The 14,798-nt window shown below is 45.9% G+C and overlaps 1 protein-coding gene across 2 annotated transcripts; it reads left to right on the top strand.

The window, feature by feature from the left end:
* The first annotated feature begins 2,001 nt into the window (after positions 1 to 2,001).
* LOC123819943 (salivary lipocalin-like) lies at positions 2,002 to 13,105 on the top strand. 2 transcript variants are annotated; one of them, XM_045840546.1, is made up of 8 exons: positions 2,002 to 2,351; positions 8,983 to 9,078; positions 9,433 to 9,569; positions 10,336 to 10,406; positions 11,134 to 11,244; positions 11,590 to 11,691; positions 11,853 to 11,898; positions 12,851 to 13,105. In XM_045840546.1, exons 2-8 carry the CDS (start codon positions 8,983 to 8,985, stop codon positions 12,858 to 12,860), a joined length of 573 nt encoding a protein of 190 aa, XP_045696502.1. In that variant the 5' UTR covers positions 2,002 to 2,351; the 3' UTR covers positions 12,861 to 13,105. The 2 variants fall into 2 exon arrangements, with proteins under 2 accessions (XP_045696502.1, XP_045696504.1); XM_045840548.1 differs by lacking the exon at positions 2,002 to 2,351 and adding an exon at positions 5,367 to 5,513.
* The last annotated feature ends 1,693 nt before the right edge of the window (positions 13,106 to 14,798 follow it).

Below are 14,798 nucleotides of genomic sequence, written 5' to 3'. Positions count from 1 at the left end.
TTTGATAGTTTGGTTTAAAAAAATTCTTTTTTTTGTTCTGTTCAGTTACAGTTGTCCCCATTCTCTCCCCCTCCCCACCCCCCATTCCTCTCCAGTGACCTACCCACCCCCCAGAATCTCAGGAGACTTAAGCAGATTTAGCTCTTCCAGAAGAAAAAATATATAGTTCCTTGGCTCAAAGGACTTGCTTCTTTTCAGGATGCCAGGCAAAAGGGCAAATTGATAGGAAAACTAGATTTGATTTTAAAAGTGTATCTATTTAAATGTGCCTGCTGCACGGGAGGCCTGGGAGGAAACAGAAAAGAGAGGGGCCTGGAACCCAGCTGTGCGCCCTTTGGAGTGTCCAGTGCGGGGAGACCGCAAGACAATTAATTGTCTGATGCTCCAAGGCCACCGGCACAGGGATGAAAAGAAGAGGTTTTTGGAAGGGACTCACTCAGAATGCAACTAGCAGGCCTCCAGCTTTCTCTTTAGTTACTTTCAAATAGGCTTGTTTTTTCCCTCCTTCTGGCAGGGCCTTGTCTTCAACTTCCCTGTGATTCTTTTTTTTTAAGACTTTATTTATTCACTTTTAGAAAGAGGGGGAGGGAAGGAGACAGAGAGGGAGAGAAACATTGATCAGTACGAGAGTACATGCCCCAACCCACAACCCAGGAATGTGCCTAGAGCAGGAATTGAACCTGCAGCCTTTTGATCTGTGGGGCAACGCCCAACCTACTGAGCCACGCTGTCAGGGCTTGCCTGCTATTCTTTACGCTGGACCTTGGCACTCAGCAAAGACTAGCTGGTTCCACCCAGTGGTGGTGCCTTGGAGCAATCACTTTCCCCAGAAAGTAGATCAGCTCGGTGTGGCTAACAACCGCATAAAGCAAGAACTATTTTTAGCCAAGAATGGGTCTACAAAATGAGGCTGCATTTCAGACAAAGTGTAATCTGGGGAATTGCTAAAATGTTGGGAAACAAAATATACTTTCAGTTAAGCAACATAGGGCTTTGTGGTGTAGCTGTGTATCTTTGATTGTTTGGAGAGGAAAAAAAAAACACTAGAAAAGCATGGATTTGTTTTCAGAAGGTGAATTTTGATTTGTTTTCAGAAGGTGAAATTCGAGAAGCCTCGCAGAGATCATTCACTGCTTCCCAAAGCGGTGCACTGTTTTGATGTGTGTAATGAAGCAGCTCCCCCTTGTCGGGGGGCTGACCTAGGCACTGCAGAAAGGCCATCATCCCTGGATCCTGGCCACCAACCGTCAGCAGTACCCTCTAGTTCCTGCAAGCAACAACTACACAAATGATGCCATACCTGCTGCCTCATTCCCAGTGCTACCCGGGGAGCAGTGCTATTCATCCTGTAGAACCACTGAGTCTTCTCCTTCTTTATCAATGGGTAAATGGAGGCTCAGAGAAGGGAAGGAACCTGCCTAAGTCACAGGCAAGACATACGGAAAACAGAGAAGATTCATTGAAAGCCTACTACATAGAGCTCACACATTCTACTGGAACTGGTCTGGGCAGGGGCCAGGGTTGGAGGAGAACACGAGAAATCGAAAACATGGTCTCTATCCTCTAAAGAACACAGGAAGAAAGTGAAGGAAGCAATACTGGGAACCTATGGCATTCTAGCACTTTCTAAACCTTTTCACGTTATCTTAAACAACTCTTTGAGGAAGCAACCTCACAGAGGTTAAACGTGGACCGGGTTTGAACCCAGGTTTTTCTGACTCCAAGGCCAATTATCTTTTCACTATTCCCTTTCCAACATATGTGCAACCATAGAAACTGTGGTTTTTAAAAATTATCCAAAAACTGAAAAAAGGTAAGGACATGCCCTACTGAAGTCATACCACAGCTCTATTAATAATTAGCCCTTTCAGGACCATCTGGTTCTCCTAGGAAATGTAACTGTTTAACTGACTATTTACTGTTATTTAAAGGCCAGACTCTGTGAAGCTTGAGATTAGTTAATAAAAAACTGAAAAGATGCAATTTATTTTGGTCTGGTAAATATGTAAATGATTTCCGTCCCATCGGGAGCTGACCCTAAAGCTTGTGGATTTATTGCCCTGGAAGACATTGACCACTCTGGGTCTAACTTAGCAATTTTATTTCAGCACTGGTTCTTTAACTGTGCTGGTGTGTGTGTGTATATATATATATATATATATATATATATATGAGTTTCTCATATCCTCCTTTGGAACAGCTGTCATTTTTCCGGGTCTTTCAATGAGTTAATTAAATCTTTGACATGTGCTCACTCTATGGTCATACATGAGTTACACAATCATGAAAGAGTTGCATGAGCCCGAAGAATTTTAACTCAGAGAATTACACTTCGACAACAGCAAGAACCGGTAAGTGTTCACGGCTGCGAGAGCGAAGCTCTGGGGGTGTGCAAGGGGTGAGACAGGTGGGTGTCCGGTGGGGCAGAGAGACGGATTCTGGAGCTGGGCCCTGGAGGAAGGGGAGGTCTCAGCAGTCAGAGGGGAGGTCTCAGCAGGCAGAGAAGGAAAGGGAGGGACTGCAGCGTGAGGAAAAGAAGAAAGACATTAGGGATTTTTTTTTTGTCGGGGCTATGATTACGAGAGAGGCACCTAATTTGGTCTTTTTCTTCATGTCCTGTTCCTGAACTTATAGGATATGGGATGTGAAGGTTAAAAAAAATAAACAGACTACCGTAGAAGCTCGGAAAGGGCAGGGATTGGAGCTATTCTGATCAGCAGTGTACTCAGTGCTTGGACATAGTAAGCCAACGATGACTGTTTGTTGATGACTAAGTTGATCAAAATAAGAGAATATGACTGGCTTCCATTAATTGACCATACTATGTGCCAGGCACTGTGCCAAGCCCTTCCCATAAGTAATTGCATCAAATGCTCACACTGGTGGTCTGAAACAGGTTTTCTTCTTTTTCGAATGAGGTCTAGCCTATGGCAAAATTGTAGCATGGATGATTTTCATCTTTGGGGCTCCTTGGCCCTTTCCCCCGAGGGTCCAAGAGCCAAGACATATCATTACTCTCCCCACTGTCCAAACTGCCTTTCCCCTCCCTTTGCTGTTCTTCCTGGGGGTGTCAGCAGCATCGGGCTAAAGATGTGCTGCTGAGAGCCCCATTCGGCTCACGGGGTAACCAGGGGCCACACGCACACAAATTCTTGCTTAATTTAATGAGTGGATCTGGAAGCAACAATCACTGCAGTTCTTGGTTTTCTTACCTCTGGGGAACTCTTGTGTCGTGGCAGAAATTTCAAACTAGAAAAGAAGGAAAGGGGCTCTGCTTCCGCCCCTGCCCCCCTACTCCATGTAGGAAGAGCACTCTTCATTGGAAGAGCCTCCCTGTTTCTGGATATGAGGATGGTGCGCCCAACGTAGAGATGCATTACTCACATTCTCTCCTCAAGGAGGGGCTCACGGGCCAGCAGTGAGGAGCGTGGTTAGCTGACAGCCTCCACTGTGAACTTGTTCAGATTTGCCTCAACTCTTGAGCTGAGTGAGATACTGGTCTTTTTGGCGTGTGCTGAGTCCACGACTGAGCAGGACTGTGCAACAAGGTCCTATTCATTTCTGCCCAACACAGGACTCTTCTAAAAAGCTCCAGAGCTCCCCGGAGAGCCCATGGAGACTTTGTCAGGTCTGCATGTTGGTCTGGCCTCTCCTCTTCTCTAATCCCGCTTCCTCCTTTTTCCTTTCATAAGGGTTACTCCTCCATAAACCCTTTACACTCCTAAATCTGTCTCAGCCTCTGCTTTCCCAGACTCAGCTGACATGGAGGAGATGTTAGCTTCAAGTAACCTTTCATTGGTGAAGGGAGGGGATGTGTTAGAACTGGATTTGAGCCAGTACCAGCAGGATGTAGAACCATGCTGGACAGTGGGAGACCAAACCATACTTCCACTCTGGCACATGAATCAAACAGGCTTTTATTTCTTGCTATTCTTCTTGGCACTGACTATGCCTTGGTATTACATAACGTGGCTTGAGTGTTACCATGGGCTTTCTCAGTTAGAGCTATATGTTTAATGAATCAAAGTTGTGATGGAAGGCGAGGTCCCAAAGTCCATATCCAGTCAGCCAGCTAGTTTCAATCAAGCCCCCTGGTTATAAACAGACTGTTACCTGGTCATACATGGACTCCACAAGCCCCTCACCCACACTCTGAGTCGTGACTTAGGACTACCTGTTGTGTCTCGAACACCTGGCAGACCGTCACCCTTCCCGCAGACCCCCTACATAATGCTCTGTATGTGGTGCCAGGTGAGGAAGTCTTAATGTGCTTGGTGGTGACCAGGTACTTAACTTGAATCCCTGAATGGAAGGGAATAGTTTTTTGCTTTTTGTTTTGGAACCATTTCCTAATTCCTTATTAGAAAAGCAATACTCACCTAATTATCCATCCATACATTTACCCACTGCGTATTCACCCACCGAGAGAGAGTTGCTATTTGTCCTTCGCTTGGTCGGACTCTTGCAGCTACACCCATGGGGCCATGCTTCTGACACATCAGCATGCAGCTTCTTTACCGGTAACTGCCAGGCAGACACTGCTGAGGCTCTAAAACATTAACTTATTCCCGTTCCATCGTCCTTCAGGTCAGAAGCATCAAGCCCTGACCTATGTGGTGAAGTCGATAAGAGTTGGGGCTCTTGGATCAGACAGTCAAATATGGGTTTCCCCACTTACAAGCTGAGTGATCTTGGTATGTTTACTCAACCTCTCTGAGCCTTAGTTCATGCCTCCATAAAACAGGACAATAGTACCTATTGTACAGAGCTAGTATGAGGATTATATGAAATAATATTTGCAAAGCCCTTAGCTAATACTTACTGAGTTCTTACTCTGTTTCTGAAATCCCAATATTGGTTTAACTAACTGGCCCCCGGTCAGATGACATTTGTACTGTTGCAAATGCACCCTCGTTGCGTAAGAGTGACTGTTTGCCTTGGTGAGTGGGTTAGGGCACAGCCTCACCTCTGAACAAAGATGGCTTTGAATAAGACCTGTTTTCTTTGGTTACCAGATGATTTCTAAGTCTGCTGAAGTCTATGGGCTTTAATTGTAGAAGTAGCTGATGCAGTTTGGGTTCACCTACCACGACTGAAATGTGGAAATATGATTTCACATTAGCTCTCTGTTCTTACAAGATTGGTAGACATTTTGGGTCCGGGCAGCACATCCTGGTGTGATTGGCTACTCTTAACAGCAGTCAGGACGATATTCACTGGGTCCCATAAAAGAGGAGATCCGGAGGTCAGCTCTCCTGGGCAGTGACAGAGGACAGGATGTGTCCTCGGTCCGCCTCCTGCTGTGGCGCTGACCGAGGCTGGCTCCTCAGAACTGCTCCTTGCCCCCTGGCAGAAGGGAAGGAGTCTGTTTCCTGGAGGCCTGTAGGCTGCCAGAACACCCCAGCTCTCACTCATTTCTCCATAAAACCTCCACTTTCGAGACATGCCCGCCCCCCTCTCCCACCCCACTGGACCAGCAGAGGACCAGAGTCCACTACGCTTGTGTTCCTTAGGTAAGGCCTCACTCATCTGGACAGAAAAAAATTCTTCTGGCTTCACACCTGGAATTAGGTGGTCAGTCTTTAATGGAATGAAATCATGTTTTATTTTTTTCTCCTTTTCTTCATTACTATTGCCTCCTCTGTTTTCCTATATAATTTTTAAAACTTTCAACTTTAACATTAGATTGTTTTCAAATCTTCCTCACACCAACCAGGAGTTTCTAGAGGGCACAGCCTCTATCTTATTTATCTCTTTAGCCCTCAACATGCCTGCTACAGGCCTGGTGTAGAGGAGGCATTTGGTAAGGGTAGTTGAATTAAGCTGAATCATTATTTTTCAAAAATCCTGTAGTAGCATCATCTCTTAAAGCAACTTGCTGCACCACACACAAAGTGACTCTACAGTTAAATGTATCTTGTGTACCTTGCTTTAGACAATAAATATATTCCCTATTGATGGGTGACCAAGAGACCTTTTGTAAATCGAATCCTTATTCCGTGTACTTACACTATCATCTGGGAGATGCAAACATCAGGGATTACTTATTTTATTTTTATATTTTTCATCTTTCCCCATCTCTACCTTTTCCCATCCTCCCCAATATAAAAGTTGGTAATTCATTTCATTGTGATATTTATTAGTCATCTATAAGTTATGAGAGTATTTTCAGACTGTTAATCCACAGCTTCTACCAAATATTTAAATGCTGTGCAGGAGTAGTATTCAATCCTATTGTAGGAGTTGTTTAATTTCCATTGTAGGAATCCTATTGTAGAGCAAAGCATCACTTCTGACTGATCTACTGTTACTTCAGCTGTGGTTCCATCTGGGTTTCCTTTCACCAAGCCCTTGGCTGGATGGCTCATACCCCCTGGGTATTTTTGCAGCCTTGACCTTACCATCTCAGCATTTACAGGTTACTGGCAATGCTTGCACTGAGCACTGAAAGCTTGGGAGATTTGAAATAGAAGTGAATAATCAGGGTGAGGAATAGTCAACTCAGACCTTAGTAGATAAGATCATCTATACCACAGGTGGCAAACACAAGGCCCTTGGGCTGAGTCCAGCCCTCCACCTTGTTTTATGAGGCCCAGCACCTTGTTTCTACCTGGCGGCAGTGCCGAGCTCTTGCTTAACTGTTAAGGAGTAGTTACATGTATACAGTCCTAAAATTACATTCGGCCCTTTGAAGGCAACCATAAAGCTGATGTGGCCCCTGGTGAAAATGAGTTTGACACCCCTGAATTCTATACCATAGGCTTCTGATCATAGACTTCAGTCCAACGGTCTCTCTCTATCCTGTGATCCAATGATACAAATTAGGAGGTCACTCCCAAAAGCAATATTCCCATTTACAAACAGATTTTTTATAAGGTTCCTTCTAACAACAAGAATACCTAAGCTTTTAACATAGGATTTAAGGTACAATCTTCCCAAAAGTGAAAATATGTATCAGGTGCTATGGTAGGTACCAAGGTGAAAAGAAAGGTTTTGCCAACAGAAGCAGAGAGTAGCAATATGGTGCTCTGATATGGGCAAAGAGTCAGCGGGGGGCGGGGTGGGGGTGGGATGGGACAGAGATAGTGTGGGCAACAGCAGCACATGGCCCTCTCTCCTCAGCATCACAACCCAGTTCATCTTGCAGACCTGGTGGCTCATAGGCTGCCATCTGTACTTGGAGACAATCAACAAGACACAGTGCAGTGCACAGCCTTTGCCACTATTTGTTAAGCTCAGTTCCTCCATGGTCCAGTGACCAGGTATCTACTGAGCATGAACTAGGCAGGATCACACAAGGGGCTGGGGACTTTTGAAAGCAGGTCACAGATGGGATGCCACAATTTCTAGGTTCACCGCCCTGTGTCCAGCTCCTCCTGTGACACAGGCCTCTTTCTGGTTTGGGGGGTGCAGAAAGGGACCATTAGCACAAGGCATTAGTGACCCATTGCTTTTGAGAAGCCTCAGCTGTGGGCATAGGAGCCTCAGTCACAACACGCTTCTCACCTGGAACTCCTCCCCACCTGCTCTCTACATCTGCACACTCTGCCTATAGTTCAAGACCCCTGCCTGTCCCCAAGACCCACCCTTCCAGGAATAGTTCTCTGACCCCACCAGCCCAGCAGTGCCAGACATTAGTCTGAGGTTTCTATACACACTGTCCCATTGAGTCCCTACAGCCATCTATAGACAGGTAGGATTGACCCCATAAGGGGACACTAAGGCTCTGAGAGGTTCATTTGTCCTCATGGCATACAAGGGACAGTGATAGGAAGGAAGCCCAGGTCCGTGTGAATCCAAAGCCTGTGTTTGTAAGCACTTGCCATGTGATGCCCCCTCCCAGGCAGCACCCCCTTTCCTGACCCACAGTGGTCCAGACTTGGTCCCACCCAGCTGGGTTCCTGCATCAGCTTGTGGAACAAAGTGTGTGTATGGACAACGTCTTCCATCTCTCCACTTCTGCCAGAGACCAACGGCATATGGCGAGGTGCATGTAGTGGCTAAACAGTCGTTCCTTCATTGTGGTTGAATCAGACAACCAGGAAAACGAGTTAAAATGTGCTCAATACCAGACACTGTACTTTCTATACATTATTTTCCCCAGCCCTCTTCTAATTGGCACTATTAGAATGATTCTTGACAGGTACTGTCATCTTTGGTACACACAGTTTGTTTGCTTCTGACACTGGTTAGGATGGAGTGACTCACCCACTGCCCTCCAGCATGTGAGTGGTGGAAGCTGGGTAGTCCACACACCCCATTTCCCAGTGGTGTCCATTCTCACCACACATAATTGGCTTTCAGATTTCACGGTTAAATCTGGTTCCAAATGGCAGCCTTTCAGGGCATCATCTATTTTTCTCCTTTTTTACTTTTTTCTGGAATTAATTTTTATTGTATTTTTTCCATTACAGTTATCCCTCTTATACCTCCCATTCCTGTCATAATCACCACACTTTGTCCACATTCATGAGTCTTTTTTGCTTGATCCTTCCACTGCTTAACCCTCCTCCTCGGCCCTGAGCTATCAGCGTGCTCTGTCTCTATGGGTCTGTCTCGATTGTGCTTGTTAGTTCAGTTTGTTCATTAGATTCCACATATAAGTGAAATCCTATGATATTTGTCTTTCTCTGACTGGCTTGTTTCACCTAGCATGATATTCTCCATGTCCATTCATGCTCTCACAAGGGGTGAAATTTTTACATTTTACAGCCAAGTATCCACTACTATTTTTTTGAAGGTGTGTTTTAAGTAATATCAGGTCACTAAGTAGATCTGGAAGACATGAGATGCCCAGGAACAGTCTTGGCCTCCCATCAATGAATGCAGACCGTCCGTGCAGTGGGAGGGGTTGGTGAGGTCCGGCGGACAGAAAACTGGGCCCAGAAGGAATATAAAGGCAGAGACATGGGGCACAGAGCCGCCATCAGGGAAAGACTCACTTCCAGTGATCGTCTCTGAGTTGCTGTTGTCCCTCCCAAGATGAAGCTGCTGCTGCTGTGTCTGGGGCTGACCCTGGTCTGTGCCCACCATGGAGAGAACCATGACATTGTGACAAGCAACTTTGACATGTCAAAGGTAGAGTTGGGGAAGCGGGGAGTTTTGAGTTTGGGGGTGGGTTGGGGGACTCTGAAGTGAGGTGGCTCTTCCAGAGAGTGAGGATTTTCGATGTTAGGCAAAGGGGGTGGTTTCTGACCTTGGACCAAGAGCGGATGTAGCATGCGGAAAGATGACAACCCTTGGGGACCTCTGTTCTCACTGCAGGGGCAGTAGAAAGAGCCCTACGTGGGGTGCCCATCGACCTGAGTTCTAATGCCACCTTCACATCACCACTGTGAGGCCTGGCCCAGAGGATAGAGTTCAAGGAGACAGGATTCATGCAGGGTCCTGTCTCTTCTTTTCTCTCCCAAACATTTTACTGATTATTTGCAGATTTCTGGGGAGTGGTATACCATTCTCTTGGCCTCAGACATCAAAGAAACCATTGAAGAAAATAGTGTTATGAGGGGTTTTGTGGAATCCATCCAAGCCTCAGACAACTCTCCTATGGAGATGAAATTGTATATAAGGTAAGTGTGGTCTTATTCACTTGGAAAAGGGAAAACAGAAACCCAAGCACAGTCTTGAATGACTAAACACACACACACACACACACACACACACACACACACACAGAACATACACATGCAGATAAACACATACTTTGTGGGCCTGTGTCCAAATCAGAGTCCCTTATCAGGCACTGATCTGAGACTTGAGGACATTGCCACATCTCTAGATTCAGAGGTGAGAACTGGTGACAGCAATAGGTTTAAATGGGAGTAGAGGACGTGAGGGGCAGAGGGGATCAGAATCATAAGTAGTGTGACAATATAGTTTAGGTTAAGAGCATAGGATTGGGGATCAAGAGCCTGGCTCTCTCTTAAAACTATTTTTTTATTCATTGTGTGACCTGAAATTTTCTCTTTTTCCACTGCAATTTTCCCTTGGGTAAAAGAGGATGATAATAATTCTATCTTATGTTTTTTTTTCTTTTTGAGGACTGAGTGAAGCAATGTTTGTAGTTATTTATCTGAGACGCTGGCACCTCTGAGCCCATTATCTAGACAGGCAGCTGTAGTAATAGTAACAGTGCAAAGCAGTGGGGGAGTAACAGTGATAATTGGTAGTAGACTCTTCCTTAAAGTATCAAATAAAGTGAAATAAGATCAATAAAACCTGTTCCAAATCTTTACCAAAAATGTTCAACAGTTCTTTAGAGTCAGACACTCACGGGAGTGTGAGGGAGCCAGCTCCATCAGTACCTGGTGGGCATCGGCTTATTCTGTTTTACAGGTTTAACGGAGAGTGTGTTGAAACTACTTTGATTTGTGAACCAATCCAGAATGGTGTATGCAATACTATCTGTGAGTATACCACAAAAAGTCTTTGTAAATTCTCCTTCCAACTGCAAGAAATTTATGAAACTCCAGTTTCCTTGGGATCTTGATCAATTCCTGACCAACGCTTACACAGGTAATATAATGCAGGCCATCTGATAGCTAGTACCCTTTGTTAGGGAGAAGCTTGTGTGCAAAACCAGTACCTGCCACATAAGACCATAGGATAGGATGGAAATTAGGTCACATTTACCACTGGCAACAAAATAAAACGGGCAAAACCACCAAACCAAAACAAAAAACAATAACCGTAAATTGTCAGGAGAGTGGCTCATTCTCTGCCCACTCTCCGATGATTCCTGGTGTTCACTGACACAGCGCATTGCTTGGGTAGAGTGCTGGGGGTGAGATGCCGGTGGGCTTCCAGGCAGGACAGAGACACATAGTAGGCAGAGAAGGCTGAGGGAGGTAAGTGAGCCTCAGGGAGGATGGCAGAGGGGAAGCTACCACTGTGGATGAATTTTTCTACCACTACTGGCCACTGAACAGTGGTGGAATTTCTACCACTACTCAGTTCTACCCTAAGAAGTCACCACATGACGCCCAGAAATATGCAAAGAGAAGGCCTTAGATATCACTCTTTGTCTTCTCCAGGATATACACTTGAGTTTGTTCTGTAAAAGGTTATAAGAAGAGTTTCCCTTGCTTCCCATGGACCTAAAAAGTTCTGACCTGTGTTCTCTTACCTTTACAGATGCTGGATTTGCTACAATGACCCTAATTGAAGCAGATTACAGTGACTATCTCATTTTTCATATCATTAACTTCACCACTCAGGAAACAGCCAACGTGATGATGCTGTATGGTAGGGTATATTTATTCTGACACTCACCTTGGGATGGAGAGACAGGGAGAAAAGCAAACCTGAAAACGAGTAGTCCTCCCATCTTCTCCTGGGCCACTTGTCCTCCGCCAAAGAGAGGTGCTGACCATGGGTAACCCCCAAGCTCGGAGGTGATGGGAAGGTGATGAAATCTCTCACAGTGTAGAAGGACACCCTAAGATGTCAAAGCCAAGACAGGAGACAGCCCCTCCCTCCCTTCTGCCTAAGCACCAGTCAGTGCCATCCATTCCCATCATCTGTCCCCCTGTCCCAAGGATCTCCATGACCAATGCAAAGTCACAGCCGTTACTGTCACTCTTCCCACAGCCAGAAACCCAGATGTGAGTCCACAAATCAAGAAAAGGTTTGAGGAACTTTGCCAAAAGTATGGAATACCAAAGGAAAATGTAGTGGATCTGACCAACGCTGGTAAGTTTAGCTCCTACTTCCTAAGTCCCCGTGTTACTGACTGGAGAAAAGCAAGAGAAGGTAACACCTCCAATGGGGCCCCTCTGTCCTAGAAACTCATTTGGTTTCTCTCTGGGAAATAAGGGGCTGCTGGTTGACTGTGCTCTGTTCTGCCTCTGCAGATCGCTGTCTCCACGCTCGAGGGAGCCACGGAGCCCAGGCCTCCAGGTGGGTGCTGTCTGAGGGGGCTGGGGCAGCCCAGGGGTCCCTGCCCTCCAAAACCAGCAGGGCTTGATGCTCAAAAGTTGCAAATACACACATTTGGTGACGAAGCTTGTGGAGTGAGCTTGAATTTGGAGTTGGGAGTTTTGGTTCAGGAGCCACCCCTTCATGAGCTTTAGAGCAAATGGCCTCAGGATTGAAAGGAACAGACAACGATGTGCCCCTCACAGGGTCACTGTGTGGATTTCCTGCTACTGAGCAGGCCTCAGGAGCTGATAATCTCCTAAAATCATTAACACTTCAAATGTGAAACAGGGCAAGAGTACCAGGGTGCGGGTGTCAAACTCAAACACACCTCTGGGATTTGTCCAACTTTCAAGGCCTCGCCCTTGGTCTCACCCTCCCATTTCTGGGAATACCATGTTCCTTTGACCTCCGCACATCCTGACCTTCTGACCTGGAAGTGAGCTGTCTGACCTTCCCCTTGTCCTACCCCTGGAAAATAGGTCCTCAATTTCCTCCTGTGTTTCTTCCCTCAGCTATATTGTGGGGCTTTATTCAGGTAACATTTGGGAAAGTCTTAGCAAGTATGGCTTGCATAAAGGCAGCATTTAATAATGGTAACTGTGGTTGTTGCCATTCTTTCTTGACTTATCAAAACTTGAGCAACACTTTTAATGCTGAGGATGGTAGAAACCAGCCTGGGTCCTCCACTGAGTCCTCTGTGTTTTTCACAGACTCAGTTTAGGGAATGGTAAAATGGGAACAGTCACCGAAAAAGGAAAATCATTGCCCAATACCCTCCTTTCCCCTGTTCTGGCAAGTAGGCTGGGTTAGATAGCAGGCTGTTAGTTGCATCTTCACCACTTTTCTCTGTAGTGGAAACTCTGTCTGTCCTCAGTTCAATCCAGGAAGTGCTAATGAGTTTCTGGGTGCTCTCTCTCATGTGCTTATTTAGTGGCCAGTGAGTGCTTCCTTCCATGGTCCCCATATCATCCTGTGAGAAGTTCTGTGACCTGATTTCCAGCACTGTCCTCCAGGAAGGCATTATCTCTGAATCTTCAGCATCTTCTCAATGTGTCTAGAAAGGACTCATCAACTCACCAAGAACCAAAGGTTTTCTCCAAATTTCCAACTCCCTATGCCATACCTGGGAGAACTCTACCATGAACAACACTTTCTTCTACCTGGTCAATAAATCACATATCATGCAGTTAGTTGTGTGACTGTCTGTGTGTACATGAGAGACTGAGAGCTGACAGCAGGCCCACGAGGGGCTCCTTGGCCCTGTGCCCATAATGCTCCTCTGGCCCCTCAGAATTTCCCTGGGTTTCAGGATTCTCTCACCTCTGCAGTCATTCTGCATCCCTGTGAGCGCTGCCTGCCCTTTGATTGGCCTGTTTCTTAGTGACCCGATAAAGCAAACTAGGAACTGCCCGAGAGCTTACCCCATCCTGGAATTCTCCTCTCAGGGTGGCACTGGGAGATAGATGCTCCGAGGGTGAACAGGAGAGTCAGGTGTCAGGGACCAGCCTCCTCATGTGGCTTCTCTACATCCCCACGTTGGGAGGGAGTAGAGGTCAGAAAACATCCCTCACCACCACTGGTATCTGCTGTGCATGTCTTATGTGAGATGCTAGTGTCCCTAGGTATATTAAGAATATAAACATCATTTCAAATTAGGGTGAAGGACCCTTCCCATTCTGTACTGATGCCCTGTTCATAAAACAGTGCCCTTGTCAGGCTAGGCTACCTTGAGTGTTCTCACTGACATCGAGGCTCAGGACTTGAAAAACATTGTTTTCTCTTGGGTATGTAACACTTAGTCTTACAGCCATAAATGGTGATTGATATTCCTTGGGAAGGACGACTCCCCCCGACAGCCCAAGGGCCATTTGTACATGATTTCACTATGTCTATGCCACTGATAGTCCATTTCCTAACAGATTTCATGAGTAGCAACATAAATGGGAATTTTCCTCAACAAGTTAACAATAATGTAGTAGATCCATATTAGCATGGTGTGATCTCAGAAAGTGCTTGTTGAAGAACAGATACATGCAGCATGACACCATTCACATAAACGGTAAATAACACAGAGGACAACCAGAAACATCATTTATGGATTCCCGTGTGTGCGATCATGCAGTGCTTCTCAGAACATGCACACAAATCACCTGGGACTGTGAGGAACTGCCAGCTCTGAGTTAGCAGGTCTTGGTGGTGCCTCAGTCTCTGCTTTCTAACAGGCTCCCAGAGGTGCCAGTGCTGTGCTGCCTTGGGAGGGGTGACTCTGGTGAAGGGAATCTGTCCTTCTCACCTTCTTCCTTGCATCAATGTCTTGGATTTATTGAATTACGGAGGACCATGGGTGGTGGGACCTCAGCTATATCCCAGAGTCCCATAAACTGTAAGGCATTCTCACCCACAAGTGGTTTTTGAAATAGGTGTTTCCATGGAGACATGAGGGCTGGCACCTCCTATTCCACTGTCTTGTTCTTGTCACCCAGATTGGTTATTATTTCATGTAAAGGCACACATGGAGAAAGGTACTGACTTTCAAACCTGTATTTTGATTTTCTAGGATATCGAATAAAACCAGGAATTGAATGAAAGCTATGGCAAAATCAGCTTTCAATGGGAGTGACGCGACTGCATCTTGATCCCTTGCTCAGGCATTGGAGGGTCAAGGTCACAGTCACTCCCATTGGGTCTTTTCTACTATGACACTTAAATGACACAACTTTTCTTTTTTTTTTTTTTAGTTCTGTATCAACCTATCACACCGCTGTCCATCAATGCATTCTTAGGGTTGGAGATACACTGAGTTGGTTAAGGAAAGAGGAAACAAACCTGTTGCAAAGAGCACCACAGGAGAAATCCCAAAGTCAGGACAGTGTGAATGG

This window comes from Phyllostomus hastatus, unplaced genomic scaffold (assembly GCF_019186645.2).
Source record: "Phyllostomus hastatus isolate PE091 unplaced genomic scaffold, TTU_PhHast_1.1 phas_contig_34, whole genome shotgun sequence".
NCBI lineage: Eukaryota > Metazoa > Chordata > Mammalia > Chiroptera > Phyllostomidae > Phyllostomus > Phyllostomus hastatus.
Note: the sequence above shows the minus strand (reverse complement) of the source record. Positions and strands in the feature narration are given on the sequence as shown.

Bases quoted from the DNA above. Each gene is read 5' to 3' on its own strand.
- LOC123819943 (XM_045840546.1), top strand. From the start codon at position 8,983: ATGAAGCTGCTGCTGCTGTGTCTGGGGCTGACCCTGGTCTGTGCCCAC. The intron at 9,570-10,335 runs GTAAGTGTGGTC...TCTGTTTTACAG, and splicing joins GAGATGAAATTGTATATAAG to GTTTAACGGAGAGTGTGTTG. The intron at 10,407-11,133 runs GTGAGTATACCA...TTACCTTTACAG, and splicing joins TGGTGTATGCAATACTATCT to ATGCTGGATTTGCTACAATG.